General features: G+C 33.9%; 1 protein-coding gene and 1 long non-coding RNA gene across 2 annotated transcripts; both read right to left on the minus strand.

The window, feature by feature from the left end:
- Positions 1 to 1,429: 1,429 nt before the first annotated feature.
- On the minus strand, positions 1,430 to 3,976 carry LOC121423159. Its single transcript, XR_005971244.1, has 3 exons — positions 3,337 to 3,976; positions 2,669 to 2,735; positions 1,430 to 1,699 (listed from the first exon to the last, which is right to left on the minus strand). It is a non-coding gene; the product is annotated as an uncharacterized LOC121423159 (long non-coding RNA).
- Positions 3,977 to 8,253: 4,277 nt separating this feature from the next.
- Positions 8,254 to 14,379, minus strand: LOC121422613. The gene is made up of 3 exons (XM_041617770.1): positions 14,358 to 14,379; positions 13,237 to 13,608; positions 8,254 to 10,556 (listed from the first exon to the last, which is right to left on the minus strand). The coding sequence occupies exons 1-3, from the start codon at positions 14,377 to 14,379 to the stop codon at positions 9,487 to 9,489; spliced, it is 1,464 nt and encodes a 487-aa protein (XP_041473704.1). The 3' UTR covers positions 8,254 to 9,486.
- Positions 14,380 to 21,950: the final 7,571 nt, after the last annotated feature.

Genomic DNA, 21,950 nt, shown 5'->3' on the forward strand with positions numbered 1-21,950 from the left:
GGAGATAATTAACAAAATACAAAAAAACACAATAAAAATGGCACTAATTACCTACTGAAAAGGGTCAAACAATTCAGGATCCAGTAATAATGAGAAAATGCTGTAATATTCACTAGCTACTCAGAATAATGCATGCTTGTATGAAAGTGTACAAAAGCCAGCACATTATTACCTATCCATTTGAGGAATTATTGTAAATTTGTATATAAAAAAAGATAATGCAAAACTAATAAAGAGAATAATGTATGCATGGTATAAGGTGCTTCATAATGTCTGTTTGACAAAAGATTAAGGTACCAATATATAATTTGTGATGCCACACAGGATATAATTAGCGAAACAAATAATGGTGAAGAAAAGGGTGTTGTAATAAAAATAAGGATTAAAACAAAATAAATAGCCATGCATTGTAATAGTAATAATAATAATAATAATTAATAAGCAGTTACTGTACCATTAAACAACATTACCATTTGGATGATATTGGTGAAAAAAAAAATAAATCTGATGAAATAAAGGAAGTATGCATGACATGGCCAGAGGAACATACTAGTACATTAATTCGTCAATATTACTTACATGTAGCTGTAAAGTATCAGTCTACATAACCTACTATGGCTTTCTGGACTAAGCACAAAATCTTGTCTAAAAATAAAAGGGGAAATGCAATAATGTATTCATTAAAGCAGACATAAAATTCCAATGAATTGCAAAACGAAAAAACATTAATTATTGGAAAGGGTCAAACAATCTAGAATCCAGTAAGAATAAAGAAAAGCAGTTGTATTGACTAGCGAAACATGTACTGAAATCATAGCAGTAGAGGTTTTACAATTTACCAGTCAACATAACCTGCTATAGCTTTCAGAGCAATGCCTAATAGGGAAATAATGTGTTTATTTCAGAAAAATAAAATTCCAGCAATTATGCATGAAAAATGAAAAAAAAAAAACATCAATCATTACTGGAAAGAGCCAAACAATCTAGGATCCTGTAATAATGAGAGGAAATGCAGTTGTATTGACTGTTTTATACATGTAGGTAAACATGTATAGTAATCATGACAACATAAATTTTTAGAATTTGTTTCAATTTCGGCTTACATGATTACTCAAGTTTCAAATCATAATGAAGGGGTCATTATTCTCATCTTAATGGATGAAAAATGGGACAAGTTTAATTTCATTATTAGAATAGCTCCATCATAAAACCTGTCCAATCGGTTATCAAGTCAAAATCAATAGCGATAGCAAAGTTTTCTCTCATTTTGATGAAGAAAAACTAAAATAATAATTGTATTTCATATGATTAGCATAGCAAATAATGGTGAATAAAAGGGTGTTGTAATAAATTAAAAATAAGGATTAAAACAAATTAAATACAATTAAATAATTGTATTTCATATGATTAGCATAGAAAATAATGGTGAATAAAAGGGTGTTGTAATAAATTAAAAATAAGGATTAAAACAAATTAAATAGCCATGCATTGTAATAACAGTTACTGTACCATTAAACAACATCACCATTTGGATGATATTGAAGAGAAAATAGATAAATAAATATGATGAAATAAAGGAAGCATGCATGACATGACCAGAGGAACATACATTAAATAGTCAATATTACTTACATGTAACTGTAAACTACCAGTCTACATAACCTACTATGGCTTTCTGGACTAAGCACAAAATCTTTATCTAAATATAAAAGGTGAAATGCAATAATGTATTCATTAAAGACATAAAATTCCAATAATTTGTAAAATGAAATGACATTAATTATTGGAGAGGGTCAAACGAAACTAGAATTCAGTAAAAATAAAGAAATGCAGTTGTATTGACAAGCTAAACATGTACTATAATCATAGCAATAGAGGTTATTGTTTCAATATATCAGTCAACATAACCTACTATGGCTTTCAGTGCTATGCCCAATAAGTATAGTCAAATTGTAAAAGGGAAATAATGTTTTCATTTCAGAAAACATAAAATTCCAATTGTTATGCATGAAAAAAAATGGCATTAATTATTACTGGAAAGGGTCAAACAGTATAGGATCCAGTAATAATGAGAGAAAATGCAGTTGTATTGATTTGACTGTATTACATAGTCGTAGTAATCATGACAATATAAATTGTTTGAATTTGTTTCAATTTTGGCTTACATGATTACATCAAGTTTCAATTCATAATGAAGAGGTCATTATACCGGTACTCATCTTAATGGATGAAAAAATGGACAAGTAATTTCATTATTAGAATAGGTCCATCATAAAACCTGTCCAATCAGTGTACCAAGTCAAAATCGTATCCATGATCGGCTGAATAGTGATAGCATAGTTTTCTCTCATTTTGATGAAGAAAAAATAGAATTGTATGTCATTTTGCTTCGATTTGCTTCATTTCATTCTGGTTTGATTCCCTTCAATAATTTGTGATGCCAACAAGGAAATGATTAGCATAGCAAATAGTGGTGAAAAAAGGTGTCGTAAATAAAAAATAAGGATTAAGACAAGATAGTCATGCATTGTAATGATAAACGACAGTTACTGTACCATTAAATAACATTACCATTTGGATGATATTGGTGAAAAAAATAAAATTGAAATAAAGGAAGCATGCATGACATGACTAGAGGAACATACATTTAATAGTCAATATTACTTACATGTAGCTGTAAAGTACCAGACTACGTAACCTACTATGGCTTTCTGGACTAAGCACAAAATCTTAATCTAAATATAAAGGGGAAATGCAATAATGTATTCATTGATGACATAAAATTACCAACAAATTGTAAAATGAAATGACATCAATTATTGGAAAGGGTCAAACAATCTAGAATCCAGTAAAAATAAAGAAATGCAGTTATTGATTAGCTAAACATGTACTATAATCATAGCAATAGAGGTTATTGTTTCAATTTACCAGTCAACAAAACCTATGGTGATTCAGGGCTATGCCCAAAAGTCTAGTCAAATTGTAAAATGGAAATAATGTAGGCCTATTCCTTTAAGAAAACATAAAATTCAAGTTATTATGCATGAAAAATGAAAATGACATCAAATATTACTTGAAAGGGTTGTGCAATCTAGGATCCAACAATCTAGGATCCAGTAATATTGAGAGAAAATGCAGTTGTATTAACTGTATTACATAGACATACATGTAGTAATCATGACAATATAAATCGTTTAAATTTGTTTTAATTTTGGCTTACATAATTACCCAAGTTTCAAATCATAATGAAGGGGTCATTTTAATGGATGAAAATGGGATAATTAATTATTTAGCAATTATCCAAATGGGGATAGAACATGATGGGGTATATAATACCTGTATAGAAGATGGATCAGGCCTACTCCATTCGTCCTTGCAAAGTTATGGGGATTGAATTTGACTCGGTCTCCAATGATATTCATAATTCCATAGTCATGATGTTGCATGTGATAAGTAAATCTACTCAGTCCAAGTTGACCACTGTGAAGAAGGTGCATTAGGGTTTTTAGTCTGCAGCAGTACTTTGGTTCCTTGAATCCTTATCCTGGTTTTCAATTGCTTGGTTCTGCAAATGTTATATGCAACTGATGCTAGATGACCACGCTCGCGTTTCAAAGATGGGGGTGGGTCAGTACGGACGGTTACACGGTCGCCATCCCTACGGTTGCCGTCAGTAGCCCGGGGTTGCCTTGGCTGCTCGAAGGCGCGAAGAATTCGGTCCCGGTCGTACATCTATGCAAAACGGACTATGATGGGATCAGAAGCTTCGGGGGCCGGGGTTCCGCTGGCTCCGTTGTGGGTCCTCTTCGTAGGTAGACGATGAGCATTGATGATTTGAATTTGGTCTGCCTCTTCAACGGGAATTTCCAGTAACTTGCCCAATGCAAAAGATGTGGTCTTGTAAATAACCTCATTGGTTTGTTTGGGGATGCCGTAGAACAACAATTTTTTTTTTTGGTTTATGAAGCTCATTTCGTTTTCGGACTAACGAACCCTCAGAATTATACGAACCTCACTTCGTTTTCGGACTAACGAACCTTCAGAATTACGAACCTCACTTCGTTTTCGGTCTAAAAAACCTTCAGAATTACGAACCTCATTTCGTTTTCGGATTAACGAACCTTCTGAATTACGAACCTCACTTCGTTTTCGGACTAACGAACCTTCGGAATTACGAAACTTTGGAAATACGGACCTTCGTAATAACAAACCTGCGGAATAACGCCTCGGAATTACGAATGTATGCTTCCCTGAAGTGCGTATTACACTAGCATAAGAAATAATATGGCATTAGCAAGCGACACTCGGTATCAAAAGGGAGTTCAAATGCTAATGTTAGGGGAAAGATTCGAAAAGCTTATAACATCTTCCTCTTTCATAAAGATGCAGTACATGACTTGATTATGATTATTCGCGGATGAGTGGGTAAAACAGTTTGGAGAGAATGTTCAATTGATTGCGGTGGAATGTCACGCATGATGTGAACATTAAAAGGGAATGAAACCTTTGGAACAAGTAGGTTTTTATCGAAACAGAAAAATCAAAGAATAAGAACAAAGAAAGTTTGAGAAAAATCGGACAAATAATGAGAAAGTTATGAGCATTTGAATATTGCAGTCATTAATGCTATGGAGATCCTCCTAGTGGCAATGCGACAAAGATGTGTGATGTCACAATGTGAACAACTTTCCCTTTGGTGGACTATTATGTCTCTTTTTTGCTTTTTCTTATGGTGATACTAACTCTTTATCCATGATGCATTCTTTAAAAATCTGTAATACATGCCCTCCTATCGAAAGACCACATGATCTACTGATAGATGTGATAAAAGAGGCAATTTAAGTGAAATATATACTAAAGTATAATGGGGAGAGTTGTTCACAAGTGACATCACACATCTTTGTCGCATTGCCAATTTGAGCATCTCCATAGCATTAGTGATCGCAATATTCTAATGCTCATAACTTTCTCATTATTTGTCCGATTTTTCTCAAACTTTCGTTTCTTTGATTTTTGTGTTTTCACAGAAGCTATCCTGTTCCAAAGGTTTCATTCACCTTTAAGTTGTCAAACTGCATATTTCAAAGTGCAGTGCATGTACGTTTTTTTTTTGGGACGGGCGAAGTGAAATATGGTACTATAGGGGTACTAACACTTCATTCATTAAATATATTTTTCTTTAAACCTGCAGTGAAAATTTTTCTGGAATATGATGAAACAAATAAAAAAAACCTATACAAAGAATCTGAATGACTTTTTTTTAAATCAACTTTTGCAATTAGGGGGAAGTTCACCCTGACAAAAGTTTTATTGTAAAAAAAAGTCAGTAAAATATCGTGCACTAAAAAAAAAGAAATCTCATTTCCTCTAAAAATTAAAAATGTTGTTTTTTATTGTACTTTCAGTATATGACCAGACAAATAAATTCACACACGGCTCCTAAAAGAAAACAGTTCGTAGTCTCATGAAACACTAAAATTGAAATATATGCATTTTATATTACATAACATATTGGACAGCTGCTCGTTTATGACGTCACAATTCAAAAACTAAAATTCTAACGTCTTTCTATATATGTGATTGATTTTACTCAAACTATCACCAGCATATTTTGTAATTTTTGTGGTATCTTAACGTCAAACTTTTGTCCAGGGTGAATGTTAGAATGGAGTTGATTTACATTATTTGTATTAAATGGTGAGAATAATTCCAAGTGCTTTATGTCAAGAAAGAAGACAGTGTGGCATATATTCTTCCATCAACGATGTACATCCAAGGCCATTACATTAGAGCATGTGTAATTTATTTCCATTTCTTTCTTTTGTTTTTACTTCATAATGGCTGGGGCCTGTAAAGTAATCAAATATCAAATTATACAAGGAAATTAAATGTAAAGAGGGAAGACACTCCACGGTAATTAAAAGCGACCAGGAAATATGAACCTGTTTGCCTGTTGATCTATACTCGTTACTATGGGTGTCAAGTTCACTCAGCTATATAGTTTCAGAAATAAGATTTAATGACATTGTAATGCTCTTGATCTGACCGAATCAATGGTGGCTCTGTAGAGCGCTCGCCTCATGAACGGGAGGTCGTGGTTGCGACCCCCGGCCGAGTCACACCAAAGACTTTTAAACAAGTGGAATGCCTCTGGCAGTCTCGCCTGCATAACGCGATTCGATATAGCAGCAATGGTGACTTTGAAAACAGCTATTGAATAACTATTCACTAAAAAAAAACATTCATATGATAATAAAATACCACGTCCATTTACCCCAAATGACCTTTGAATATGATCATGTGACCTAAGACGTGTGCAAAACAATCATTCATACTTGATTACCCTTATGTCTATGTTCCGTGAACTACATGTGTGGATCCATATATTTTCTAAGTTACGATGCCAATTCTTGGTCATGTGACCTGAAATGCGCAAAGGATATTTAGGGAAACACGGTTACTCTTATGCCCAAGTTTTATGAACTAGATTTACGAACTTTTAAAGTCATGATGACAGCTCCACAAATACCCCTAACATTATCAAAGTTCGTTGACCCTAAATGACCTTTGACCTTGGTCATGTGACTTGAAACTCGCACAGGATATTCAGAGATGTGTAATTGATCTTATGATTAAGTTCCATAAGCTAGATCCTTATAATTGTTATGATGACAGTGCCACAAATACCCCCCAACAGAACTCAAGAAGAATATTAAAAAAAAAACAATATGTCTCGACTTTTTTCTTCAGTCTTAATACAGCGGGAAAAGTTTTCAGATTAAACGAATCTACAACCATACTGATAGTATCATGTGAAAGTAGTCGAGTAGTAAATTGGAAAGACGATCTGAAAGAAATCCCCGTAAGCGTGATGTATGCTTCAAACACTTCAATGTACTTTAATCAAAATGAGAAATAGGCTTTATACAGCATCAATAAACATGAAAAATCAACAAACATGACAAAATTACAAAGTATTATAGAAAAATAAAAACAGGAACAATATAGGAATGTATCAGTTTTTAAGAGGGTTTCCGCTTCCTCTCTACTTTTTAGCTATCTAGCACACCTAGGCCCCGTATAAGTCCTTGCGATCGATCGTTGGGCCGATTTCCGTGGCCGAGTGGTCTAAGGTGCCTGGCTATACAGGCTTTACATGGAAAGTCCGGGGTTCGATCTCCGGCCGCGGCACCTATGCCCGTGAGCAAGGCATTTATACAATGCTCTTTTATCCTGCTTTCAAATAAATGGAAATGCTATATGCATTATTGATAACTAGGTGTGCACTTATTTTAAAAAAATCTGTCATTGATTGTTTTGTATGATCAATCGTAAAGATAAGTCCCATAATCAATCGCTAAGCTGTATGTAACAGGACCCTGGTCATTATCAACGGATATGTTGATCGATAGATATTTGTTGTTTCACCAACTACCAACTAATTTTAGAAAACAGAAGCTGCAAGTGATAATTGAAGAATAGCCGAAGAAAATTTCACTTCTACTAGTTTCATTTCATCTTCAGAAAGTGAAGATTAAATTTTACTTTCTGAAGATTAAATGAAACTAGTAGAAGTTAAATTTTATTCGGCTATTCTTCAATTATTAGTAGATTTTTTCTATCCTTGACGGATGACAATCATTTTTTTCTTATATATATATATATATATATATATATATATATATATATATATATATATATATATATATATATATATATATATATATAAATATATATATATATATATTTACGGCATTTACTATACCTTTTATGATTATATTATTCCTATGCCGAAGCAGACTATTTCTATTTTACTCATGTACTTTTTACTGCTAAACTTCGACTGTTGGCGGTGAGGCCCTTTTCAGATTTTCCTGTTTTGGAGCCGGAGATTCGCCATTGTCATCTTGCAGTCATGGCAACGCGTCATTTTATGCGTCTTTTACAGTGCGCTTCCTCCATCTTCAGCGCATTGATTTCTTTGAAAGGTTAGTTTCACAATCCGTATGCCCATGAACAGACGTGTTTTTCACGACTGTTTCAGAAACGGATTTTGAATTCTCTTTTTTGTCACATCATGGGCACTGACGAAGAGTGTGACTTTACCTTTCATTTTTGAGAGCTATGCTCCTTTTAAAATCTATGATTTCATTTCTACGGCATTTACTATACCTTTTATGATTATATAATTGTATATATATATATATATATATATATATATATATATATATATATATATATATATATATTATATATGAATCTGTCATTTTGTATTCAACTAAGAAGACAACATCCCTCTGAGAATATACAGTAGGAGTAAAATAACTTTCGATGATGGGAACATTGTTTGGAACCTAAAGTTAACATGCATTTGAAAAAAAAACAGAGAAACGTTTGGGGTTCTTTCTTGACAGTCATGAAATATACTTCATCTCCAAAAATACTTGGGTTACCATTACAAATTTGGTGTCACAGAGAAGAATAAATAATGCTCTTCCTATTGATTGGTATGGAGTCACACATAATTAAGACTAACCAATTACTTTCGATGTAATCAATGAACAAAATAGTTAATGAATGACAAGGTAGTGGAAGTTCATATATTTTTCCAACCTAATAATATGTTGGTGTACACATTTGAACTTAGTCAACCATCTAAATCAAACAGTTCGAAATTGAAAAAAAAATCAGTGGTGCAATATAATAAAAATGATATTCAAGTTTCATCTAATTGACTGAAGGTGAAAACTGAATGGATATATTTTGGATAATAATTTATAAGACGAAAAGGAAAAGAAAGTAGAATACTAGAATATATAGGCCAACTTACTTGACTTTAATCGATAAAAGTAAGGAAGTCAATCAAAAGCAAAAAAAAATGGAGGGAAGTGAATTGCATGATACTACGTATAACATGTATAAAGACCGATTGAAATTCAAATGATTATATCAAATAGACATATTGCCATAGTTTAGATTAAAGGACCTCAAACAAGTTGTTAATGTGAGGAAACAAGAATTTAAAAAAGTAATAGATCTTAATAACTAAAGATATATCCATTACATAATAGTTTTAAAATCGATTCGTCAGTGCCATGTGATATACAAGATATGATCAATCGAATTGTTATATTAAGTGTAGCTGCATTTACAGTGTATCCATGTACAATTGTTACAATCAATCGTAATAATTGTCAGAGTATCTCTTTAGATTTACAACCCCACAGAAGTGATAACACACTTGTATAAATCATAATGCTATTTTTGACCAAACCACGAAAGGGTAGTTTAACGGACTACGCCCCCTCCCCAGCTTCTTTGTTACTCCAAGTGCCACATCATGATAATTCCTTTATGTTACAGTCCTACAAAACCGACAATTCAAAGGTTTTTTTTTATTATTTCCAATTACATAACACTTGTCGATGTGGACTCGATTTTGTTGGTGTGGCTGGCGCATTGGTGTCAAAGGGTTGACATGTATTCCTAAAAACCCGTGGGAAATGTCAGATTGCAACCTTGTGCTGGGTCGACCCAGAAGCTTATATCCTGGCTCTTTGTCAAATTCAATCCGAGATAGAAACCGATCCCCGAGGATATGATAGAAGATATCACATCCCCAGAAAGTGAGACGTGATTTATGTCCTTGACGTACTTGTTGACAGCTTTCCAGAATTTCTTGTACCTGTATTCTCTGCTGTGGGCGATCTTTTCTTTGAAGCGTCTCCAAATATGATCCATGTTAAAACCACCCAGCGCAAACACAGGTACAACGACGAAGGTGATCTTCTGTGAGCTGACCAGGGCGTTCATGAAGTAGATGGACCAGAGAAGGTCTGGGTTGTTATTTTTCTCTTCATTGAACACCAGGTAATTCCACGCGATGCAAGATGTGAGCCCGAACGTCGAAACCAGGATAGTAAACGCCATCCATCGCCTGATGTGCTTACGGATGAATTTATACTGTAAGCTGAATTGCCGGATGCGGCTGAGCACCGCATCGACATTCTGGTAGGGCGCCTGTTCCAAGGCGTAACGGAACACCTGCTGCGCTTCGATTTCGAACGATTTGCGCTGCAAGTATAAGATGTAACAAAAGCACCCGTAGGTGACAAACCCGAGGAGTGAATTCCAGTGACTAACTTCACCATGGATGCTGGATATCTTACAGAGTCGGAATTTGTAGTCGTACAGGACTCGAAAGCACCCCGATATTACGGGCCACGCAAGGATGCAGCAGAAAGGGAACCAGGACAGGGTGATCGAGTCGGAACGCCCTCTTCGGATGACCTTGATTCGATGTGCGATGAAATTCATGGACGTGGTGGAAACCCGAAGGTGACTTTTACTGATTATCCCATATTTTATGCGCGTGAACAGGAACCAGTAAGGTAAAACCATAAGCTGACCTACGAAGGTGACGTACGTGACAAAATGGAGGGTGTACTCTTTGATACCCCAGTAACTACGAAAGTATGCTTCTAGGTCGTAAAACATCATGCAGCACGAGAATATAAGGAATGCCATTCCCATCAGGTCTGAACAACGGCAGTATTCTGTGAATATGAGCAAACCATACAACAAACAGTCAAAATAATATATGATATAATTTTCAGATAGGCAAATGGTCCATGTTTATTGGCGATGAACTCGGTCAATCCTAGAAACATCATAGCAGTTAATGTAAAAACAATGAAACGTATTTTTTACGGACTGAGTGATATCACGGGCGTAAATCTCGAGGAGTGTGGAATTTATAATTTTCCAGGCAAGGGATATAGCCAGTACAAACACCCTCTCCTACTCACAGATGAAACCCATAGACCCCAAGGACAACTCGTTCTGTACAAGTATGAGAATAATACCTTGGTCACATTTGCTCTACGGCGGCCGTACGGCGAGTCGAAAACAGCCGTTTTATTCAATTTTATTCAAACCACCTATATTTAGCTGGTACAAAAATGTTAAAACGGCTATTTTCGACTAGCCGTACGGCCGCCGTAGAACAAATGTGACCATGATATAAGAAATAAGCACGTAACTGATAATTTCATCAACACCAGTTGAAGTTCTGGCCTCTTACAATTTTCGCTTGTTTTTACAGCCTTGTCAATATGCAATGAAGGGTCAATGTTTTCGCACACTTTCTACGTCTTTAGCATTTCATCATGAAATATCTTCTTTGATGCATGACAGATCTCCAATAGATCAATATAATAATAATTTGATCAAATTTGATATCATATCCGCTGCATGAAATTTAAGATTTAACGTTCAGATAAAAAAAAAGTGAGTGGACATGTAACAGGGTAAAGGATTTGTTGCAAATGTTGTCTACCACTGCTTTGTCATTAGTGTATTCATGCATGTATATAAAATTGGTGTGATTAGCATCTAAAGGCCTCCTCACACCTAACCGAATTGCCAGAAATATGCCTTGCGATGGCTAGCGAAAGGCATTTATTTTTTAAAAAATCGTTTTCAATGGTAACTGATAGTAAATCATATTTATCCTTCGTGTTTGGGTTCGTACATCTTATTATTTTTATTTTTTTATGTTATTTATCATGATCATCATTAATGTATTGTAAATATTTGTTAAGAAGTATGAAAATGATTTGTATCAATATTTGTTATTTCTGTTGTAAATAAAATCTGAATCTGAATCTTCTGAACTAGCTGTGATTATTCAAATTCGCGCGGATTGAACAAGTTTAAAATTTCCCGACGAATTGAAAAATCGTTGGTCATCTGTTTAAATTCGCATCTCTTATTTAGTCTGCGGTTATCGTTCGTTTATCGTTCGTGTGTTTTTGTCGCGCATAGTGCCTCTTCGCGCTTTTGGCAAAGTGGACCGATCTCGAAAGAACCGGTATCGAAGCAACACGATGACACAAACGCACGATCTATTCCCTCGTCTTCGTTTCTAATCGCACGCCATATCAAACCATTGCTCACTGTTCCTTCGTCTTATTGGGTTATATCAACCCTTCGCTCGCCTTCGGCTACAATTAACTCAAAGAGGATAACCTAAAAATCGATATCCTTCGCATGTCATATTTATCCTTCGCTTACCGTTCGTTGATAAAATTTGATAATAGTCATGATAGTTACTGATCGCATGATTTGACCGAAATTTTATTTGAATTCGTTGAATTCTCGTACATTTCTTGCATTTTTCCAATTCGTCACCCTTCGTCCGCCTACTTTCGGCCAGGTGTGAGGGGGATTTTAAGTATAAAATATCAAAACATGAAAAAATAAAATGTTTCCAGGAAAATGTATATAATGATTTACTACATTATCATATATTATTGATATTTCTCACATCTCTACGGCTTAATCTATGTTCTACTAGATTTAAATAACATCTACATCTACAATCTAATATTTCAAATGTTTGCGACTTTTCAGTTAGGATTTTGAAGGTCTTATCAGCTCTTAATACTCTTTGAAGATGGTTCAAAATCCTCCTTTCAGCAATCCTTTTCTTTCATTAGTCTCAAAATAAACGAATGAGATATTTACAATGTTTCTCCTGCTCGAAATATTAAAATTTCGATAGACCATTCGAAAAGATTGTTTTTTAATTATTCAGTGCTCAAATAAAAGTTAACCCATAGCTTTACACCAAACTTTGGGAATATCTTCTATTTCTTTCTTCTTTTTTCTTACCTAATTTTAGCCACAAATATGTTATATACCAACTCAGATACAGGTAAAAATTGCGCCAAGTAAGCAGGAAATAAAACTTTTCAAAAAATAATTCTAGAGCAATGGAGATTGCATCATCAATATAATAAGGGATACTCGAAATATTGTATTTCTGTGCGTGGTATTCTTTAAAAAATTAATTCTTAATTTGGAAAACAATGAAATAATTATCAATAATCTCAACTCTGAACCACATATAATTACGTCGTGTAAGTCAGGTCGTTAAGAAGCGTAATATCGAGAGTAACGGATCCGAGTGCTCATAAAGCAAGAAACCTAAATGATAAACAGTGGAAATGCATGAAACTTGCTTTTTTTAATTTTTATTTCAGCTTTCCAATGACTTGGGCTTCCAATGTGGTCCGTAATAACTCACTAATGTCGTTGTCACATCATGACTGACAGCCACACCTACAGTACATCCACCCCACTTCACCACCAACGACATCTCTGTATAGTTAAGCATGATTTTAAGTTGCAGAGGAATTAATCATAATATCAGCTTTAACTGTTCTTACAAACCTTTCAATCTCTTGCACAATGGGGTTCGTTGCTCCTGGTTGTGTAGGTTTTCATCATGGTTCATCAATTGGGACGTGACATCGTCGAAGGATGATCTTGGACCTCCTACCATCTTCTCTTCATCGAATTTCGACTCATTCCGGTTGTCATTGTTGTTTTCCTTGGATGGATTGAGCGTTTTGTCTTCATTTTTCTTTACCCCAGGACGCCAATGGCCAATGAACACCAGAGCCAATCTTACAGGAAGGGGTAGCACATCTTCGGCGGATCCAGGCATTGTTGGCGATTGATCTCCGAAAAGACGGGTAGCATTCCCATTAGCAGTTTGGTTATCTGAAGATGATTTATTTTCTGCGGTGCTCTTCTTCGCCACTCACTCGGATGCTAGTTCACAACCACAATGAAATCTTATATCACGATAATTAGGTTATCATCTTCTGCTGAGGCTATGATATAAGATGACCAACCAGGAGGCGGGGCTTAATTGTAGTCAACCAATCATCGCTGTCAAAAAGACATAGGTAATGTAATTCTTCATCTATGCTTTGATACTTAAGAATTATGACATGTTGTGGTTCGACCCGGTGGAATATTGAAATGAATATTTGTGTATTTTTATCCAATATGGTTACATAAGAATCGTACAAATATATGAATAATCTATTAATGGCCGTTTTGTACAATCATATACAATAATTATTTCATTCATTAGCACATGTAAAAATCAAATTTAACCCTCAATTTACATTGCCTCCGTGGTTAGGAAACCAAAATAACAACATAATTCAAATACAAAAATGTTCGCATAATGACTTAAAAAAACAATTACTTACTAGAATGATATGAACGTTTAGCTTTTCCTTATCTGTAGGCCTATGTGTTTGGAATTTTGAAATTTCCGATCAAAAGAAAAACTGTAAGTAGTGTAAATCAGAAATAATGCAACAATGTTTATGAAGGTACCACGTCATTCAATAGGGACTTGAATCCAATGGAATGCAGGTTTTATACGTTATCAAAAAATTTAGAATAATAACATTCATGCTTTTTAGAGGGCGTTGGCTATAATAGAGAATACACAATTTATTTCAAAAAAATCAGTAGACCTTCCTAATGCCAACCCGTTTCTTTTACAATAACCATGGTCCATTTGAATGACAAATTATCATTAGTGATTTGAGATATATGAAATGTTATCTTACGATGATTGTTTCCTCTTTCAGTTGACAAAATGTTCTCTTAGAAATATATGCATATATCGAGTATTTGGTTTTAAAAACATTTTGTATTGTTCAGACCTGACGGAAAGGTGACCGTTGTTGAAAACTGTTTTTTTTTTGTCATTATTCTCCCACTATTCTCAGAAAATAATGTCCATTTTTAAAGGAAAACATGTTTGTTTTTCCCATTGTTTCAGATTTTCATATTTTGTAGTGTAGGAGTATATATCCATGTATACATGGGCGGAAATCTGATTTGGGGTTCAAAAATTGAACCCTGCACCACTAAATTTTAAATTGAACCCCTAGGGGTGCAGTTTTGAACCCGCAGGGTGCAAAAATGAGTCCCAACCGCAGGGTTCAATTTTTGAACCCCAAATCAGGAGTTCAATTTCTGAACCCATAGGGTGCTGATTTTCCATCAACCTTTCGGGGTTCAATTTTGAACCTTTATTTCTTAGTGTGTAATTGTTAAAAAAACCCACGTTTTAACATTCTTTCTGTACCAGCTACATAAAGGTGGTTTAAATAAAAATTAATAAAACCTCTGTTTTGACTCCCCGTACGGCCGCCGTAGAGTAAATGTGACCAAGGTATTATTCTTGAGTAAAACGCGGGAGGACTATCTGTATATAGCGATGAGTGACTGTAGGGTTTATTTATTTATTTATTTATTTATAAGTCTTTTTTTAGTAGGGTAGCTCCATCAGTAATTGATATACTGTTGTCCTTGGAGGCCCTACAACAAAAATACAAACATATAACAAACATGAGTATAAACAGTGTACAATGTAAGTTGAAACAAACAAACTGTAAAGAAAAGAACAACACAAGGGGCCAGTTTATAAATTAAGACTGTTATAACGCCAAAATAGAAGACTAAATGAGGATTCGGATTGAGCATTTCTTAAAAAAATAGGTAAATTGTTCCAAATGAATGCACCAGCAAAAGAAAAACTTTGTTTGCCCATTTCTGTTCGAACTCTGGGCAAAATCAATCCTGTGCTTTGTGCACTACGAGTACGAATACTATGTACAGTTTCAGATTTTTTAAAGATACTTAACAAATAGGCTGGATTTTGATTAAGAAAAACAGAAAATATCATTTTACATTTAAAATATTTCCATCTATCTTCGATGGGAACCCATTTCAGTTTGCTTAAATTAATTTGGGTAGGAGTTCTTAAATTGGTTCCCAAAATTATCCTGGCCATTTTCTTGTGTTGTTTAATCATGATATCTTTTGTGTTCTGAGCACAATTTGACCAGGCATTACTGCATTACCAGGCATTACTGCAGTATTCAAACAAAGGTTATAAATGCATATTAACGTCCAGATCTAAACTTAGAAGGACATGGAATAGTCTAAACTTGGCAAAGAACCAAGTATTCACAGGAAGCTCATTATTTTAAGATCTGTTTGGATTATTATCTAATTATCTTGCAATGAAGTACTGCGCACTTATCTCATAGGCTCCTTTCATTTCATCGTTTTGTGAGAACAATACACTTCAATTAAGAGCCACTCTAGCACTTTCTCATGATTTTTTTCTTTCTTTCTTTTTTATTCCAGAGAATAAAAAGAACCTTTATTTCATAGTATAAACAAAACAATAACGAATCAAATTATCGTTTTCAGGTTATAAGTTTTTTTTTCTTAAAGGAAAATGAATGTTGAAAATCATTTTGTTAATGAAAAAAATAGGAGCAAAGCAGGGAAAAGATAGCACTGATCTATGTTATTTTTTTCGATTAAAGGGGAATGAAACCGTTGGAACAAGTAGGCTTGTGTCAAAACAGAAAATCAAAGAATAAAAAAAGAAAGTTTGAGAAAAATCGGACAAATAATGAGAAAGTTATGAGCATTTGAATATTGCAATCACAAATGCCATGAAGATCCTCCATTGGCAATGAGACAAGGATGTGTGATGTCACATGTGAACAACTTTCCCTTTGGTGGACTATAAAATACCCCAAAAATGTCTCTTTTTGCTTTTTCTTCTGGTGGACTATAAAATACCCCGAAAATGTCTCTTTTTGCTTTTTCTTATGGTGATATAAACTCTTTATCCATGACGCATTCTTTAAAAATCTGTATTACATGCCCTCCTAAAGAAAGAACACATGATCTACTGACAGATGTGATAAACGAAATAGTTTAAGTGAAATATGTACTAAAGTAATGGGAAGAGTTGTTCACAAGTGACATCACACATCTTTGTCGCATTGCCAATATGATGATCTCCATAGCATTAGTGAGCGCAATATTCAAATGCTCATAACTTTCTCATCATTTGTCCGATTTTTGTCAAGCTTTCGTTGATCTGTTTCTTTGATTCTTCTGTTTTCACACAAGCTATCTTTTTCCAAAGGTTTCATCCTCCTTTAACGTTTACTGTGGAATAAAATAAGCGCTGATTATCACCACCCCCTCCCCCACCTCAGGTTGCGACGTGCGCCTGTAACCCAGGTTACAGATATGTAGAAGTTACAAATTGATGCAGACGTTCGAGGTTTGAGCCCTGGTAACTTCTTTGTTAAATGTCGGTTTCACATCTGATTGATATACATGTACGTCTGTAAATCTCAAACACAGACACACCCACTCACCCTTTCCTACTATTTCCTTATTCACCCATGCACCATCATATCAAAGCTTATATGACCACCTTGGGATTTCTTATGATTTGAGACGGTTAAAATCTGACGACGAAAATTTCTTCAAGAGACTACAAATGACGAATCAAAACAGTATTTTTTTTAGCTCAGTTTGTTGTCATCCGTTCTTACAAACTTGGCTTTTAAATTGTGTTGTATACACTTTTTCATAGAAAGAAAACCTTGCAAAATAGTTAGAATTCCTAAAATTATTGGAAGGAACACAGTGTCCAACGGTGTTCCAAAGGAACACAGTCTCCAACAGTCTTCAACATGCTCACAGTGTGGAACGCAATTTAAAATCCCCTTCACACTGTAAAATTTGAGTATTTCAACAGTGTTGCAGAAAGAGTTGCGTTTAAACGCAAGTCAAAAAATCAATCGCAAGTCCCAAATGCGCGCTATTGATTGGTTGAAAATGAAGTTCCGAATGATTTTTAGAGATGCGTTTGATTGCAACTCTTTCTGCAACGGGCCCCAGGTAAAAACGCTGTGAACAGTTACACTGTCCACGTTGTGAAAATAATTTTACACTGTTAAATTGAACATTTTAACAGTACGGATTATATTTTTTACATGCATAGTTCACTAAGTGAACACACCTTTATAACACTATGTGAAACTGTGTTCTTCCCACCAGGTGCATACGATGTGGGAGTAGATAGTTCGATTACAATGGAAATTATGTGGATATTCATAAAATAATTTTTTATTATTTTAATAATAATCAATTTATCAAACACTAGTCGTATTGAATCAATCAGGCATGATGACCATTCCTTTTTAAGCAATGCTCATATCTCATTGCTGAGAATGTAACTATGGTAATTGAACTTTGCTAAAGGTTTCCACGCACCCACCTAATCTCAAATATGCAATCAAATAAATTTATTTTATTTTAGCGCAATATCAAAATAATGTAATAGAGTAGGGAAATATTGAGGACACACACACGCACACACACACACACACACACACACATATTATATAAATAGTGTACAATCTATTGTACAATATACTGGATTATATGTACGACAAAAATAAAATTATCCCGAGTGCAGGTTTATTTCTCCGAGGCCGAAGGCCGAGGTGAAATAGGCTTGCAATGTTGTATGATAGAACGTTCACTATTTATTATAGTAAATAGATCCCTCAGTCTAAGCCCCCATCATGGATTTTGCCATCCAAAAATCGAAAGTTATATTGTACATATGTACAATATAACTTTTTGAAGGGAGGTCACGTGGTACAAATTCAGCCAATCACAGCTCGTATTTTACTACCACTATTTACTATATATATATATAATTCATATACGTCGGGAAATCTATCCTTGTATAGAGTGCTTGATCTCCTTTACAGGAAGAGCTTTGAATAATAAATACAAGTTCACAAGGTTGACTGGAGTTTCATCAAAATTTTTATGAACCTCCAGTCAACCTTGTGAACTTGTATTTATCATTTATTATATATATATATATATTTATATATAATAAGAATAATGATAATTATAATCACCAATGGTCTAGTAAATACCGAAGACCGTAGAAATAAAATCGTAGATTTTAAAAGGAGCATAGCTCGTAAAAATGAAAGGTAAAGTCACATTCTTCGTCAGTGCCCATCATGATGTGACAAAAAAGAGAATTCAATATATATATATATATATATATATATATATATATATATATATATATATATATAGATATATATATATATATATATATTATATATACACACACACACAATGCAAATATAAGCTTGATTGATTGGATCTCTAATATGGTTTTAGTTATTACATCATTTCTTTTCGCTTCAAAGATTCACAAATCAACATAAGAGATTTCAAGCTTTATTCTCTTGTATATAATCATATTTCAGGGTTATGCATCATTTTGTTCAAATAGAAAAAACAATACATACACTCGGCAGGTGTGCCGTCTGTCATTTAATTTGAAATTAGTGCAAACATGTAAGTTTAATTTCTATTCAACTTTTCGAATAACAAGAATATTGCTCACTATGAAGAATGAATGAAACTGCATAGTGTATAGTAGGTTTCACGGTACACCGTATGTATCTTTCTTGGGCAAGTGTTGGTCCTGAAAGGACCACCCAATCTCGACATTTCGACAATTGTGTTCTTGTCGTCCTCAGGAGAATGAACAAATTTTGTAAATGAAACTGCCACTCAGAATGCATATCCTCGTTCGAAACGGTGGAATAATACATATTATTCTAATGGGATGAATAGAGAGATGTTAGCAAGTTTGCTATCGCCGCCGTCGGATGAGTGGCGCGTTTAGTCTCGCTCTCAGTGCTGTGCATGCGAGACAAAATACAAACTACTATAGGAGGGACATATTGAGTTTCTACATGAAAAAAATATATATTTTGATAAATACGACGAAAGAGAAACCATTGAAGCAAATACAGTTTAAGTTCTTTCATATTATTTCTTAGTTCAACAAACAAAATATTTTGCCACTTTTGTAAGATGGAAACCTGAAAGAATCAAAACCTTAGAGACTTCGAGCTTTTATTTTAAGCTAGTATGTGTGTATACATAATCATATTTCAGGTTTATGTTATTTTGATAAAATAAAATAAAAACAAACACAAAATCGGCAGGTGTGCGTCTGTCATTGTCTCGATTGCTTAGCATTTTGAAAGTTCGGTCTTGTTTTTTTTAATGTACGTTATTTAATCTTGGGCCTATATGTAATTATTGCAAATATTTAGGTTTCATATTTAGATGTATTTTTAAAAGAGTTTCATATGCAATTGATTCAAACATTTAATGTTTAATCAACTTTTCGTATGACAAGTTAAATATTGATCGAAATGAAGGATGAAAGAAACTGTCCTTCAGAATGCAAATAAAGAAAGTACGGCAGTAATGATTTTTTTACCTAAACAGAATGGAATCTAAGCACATGATATACATCAATCCCCGAGACATGTTTGGGAGGAATATAACCTTTTATTAGTGAAGAACGTTAAAGGACTGGACCTTTAAATAAACCAGCCATAGATTTTTACATTTTAGTTCGACAAATAAAAAAAATGCGATTGTTAGAATATTGTTGTTAAGGATTTTATATGTCAGGCTAGTACACGTACCTGCACAATCGAGTAAATTTTAGTCATATTTCAGAAAGTATAGCACAGTTTATTTTCGCATGCCCCTGAAAAGGCAAGAATCATGGACCAGACTGAGGTGCAGCTAAAAGTTTTATCACAAAGGCACATTTCCTTTTACATTACCTTTCTCTCTTTTTCTTTCTTTCTTAAATTTCTTCCTTTCTTTCCTTCTAAACCTGCATTAGCAAATTATGTATTCAAATGTCATTTTTATTTTTTATTTGTTGAACTGTATTTTAATGTTAGTGTTCTTTTGAGCACCAGCTAATGAGGGGAGTCTTTTAACAGAAACTTCTTTTGTTTTGATAATCCCCAGGGATTGGCCAGTGATCTTTCCATTTTTTAGTGTTCTTTTTAAATTTGATATTACATATTGGAAAATGTATGATGATTATTTTCAATGTAATGAATTTGACCATTGTTACAAGTATAATGTGTACCTGGAAATTGAATGAAGTGAAATAAAATAAAATATGGAGTCATGCGGGAATCCTTAAATGTCTACCAATTTGCAAGTAATATTTAGCAAATTTCTGCTGGCCGCTTCGGACTTGATTCAAAGGGAAATAGGGGGAACTAGTTTGTTTTTTAAGCTCTGTTTAAACCTCCTTGATTGTACCAAATTTCCTTGATTTCACAAATTATAAATCACAAATCCTTTACACATGATTATTTTGTATGTAGCTTTCTTATATAACATGTCTTTTTCAAGTTGAATTAATGACCTTGGTATATTTTTTAATGATGGTATGACTTGTTATGATTGTATTTATTCAATTCATATTTTGCTGAAAATGATATAAATGAAATGAAATGGGATGAAGAGTAAGATCTTCGTCCATTAATTTAGCCTAAATGCCGCAGTCACATTGGGGAAGCTAAGTCCAGTCCGACCAAGGCTATTACATTATTACCAATCACATACTATCGGTCGGATTGGAATTGATTTCTTTGGTGTGGCTGATGACGATTCCTTGCTTTTTGACCCCCGTTCAATCATCACTACATTTTCTCGTATATTTACCTAGCAACAATTATCTTAGCGTTACTTGTAACAGGAACTCACACGCGTACATAAAAAGCGGAAATTTAGCCTAAAATTAGAAATGTAGATAAACGAGAAAAAAACTTTGGCTTTTGATATCATTCTTTGTTGTCATTTAGATGTATGATCAAGCATAACACTGAAAATTTCATCAAAATCGGATGTAAAATAAGAAAGTTATGACATTTTAAAGAATTTCATGAAACATATGCACAGCCTGGTTGATATGCGAATGAGGAGATTGGTGACATCATTCACTCACTATTTCTTTTGTATTTTGTTATATGAAATAGGGAATATTCTGTTTTTCTCCTCACTGTCAAGTGAGCATTGTCAAATCTATTATAAAAAATGAAAAATTGTATAAATCATATTTTCACGACATGTGTATTATTAATCTTATTTTTGCAACGGCTACAAATATTTATGTTTATATATGGTATACAACTTGTTTTTGTTTGATGGTAGTGAAATAAATCAATTTGAATTTGAAAAAAATCAAAACAAAAGAAACAGTGAGTGAGAGACTTCATCGTTTGTCTCATTTGAGTTGGCATATCACTGTTTGTGAAAGATAAGCAAAACTATACAATGTTATATACTTTGATTTTACATCTGATTTTGATGAAATCTTCAGTACTTTGTTA

The sequence above is a fragment of the Lytechinus variegatus genome, chromosome 10 (genome assembly GCF_018143015.1).
Source record: "Lytechinus variegatus isolate NC3 chromosome 10, Lvar_3.0, whole genome shotgun sequence".
In the NCBI taxonomy this organism is placed as follows: domain Eukaryota; kingdom Metazoa; phylum Echinodermata; class Echinoidea; order Temnopleuroida; family Toxopneustidae; genus Lytechinus; species Lytechinus variegatus.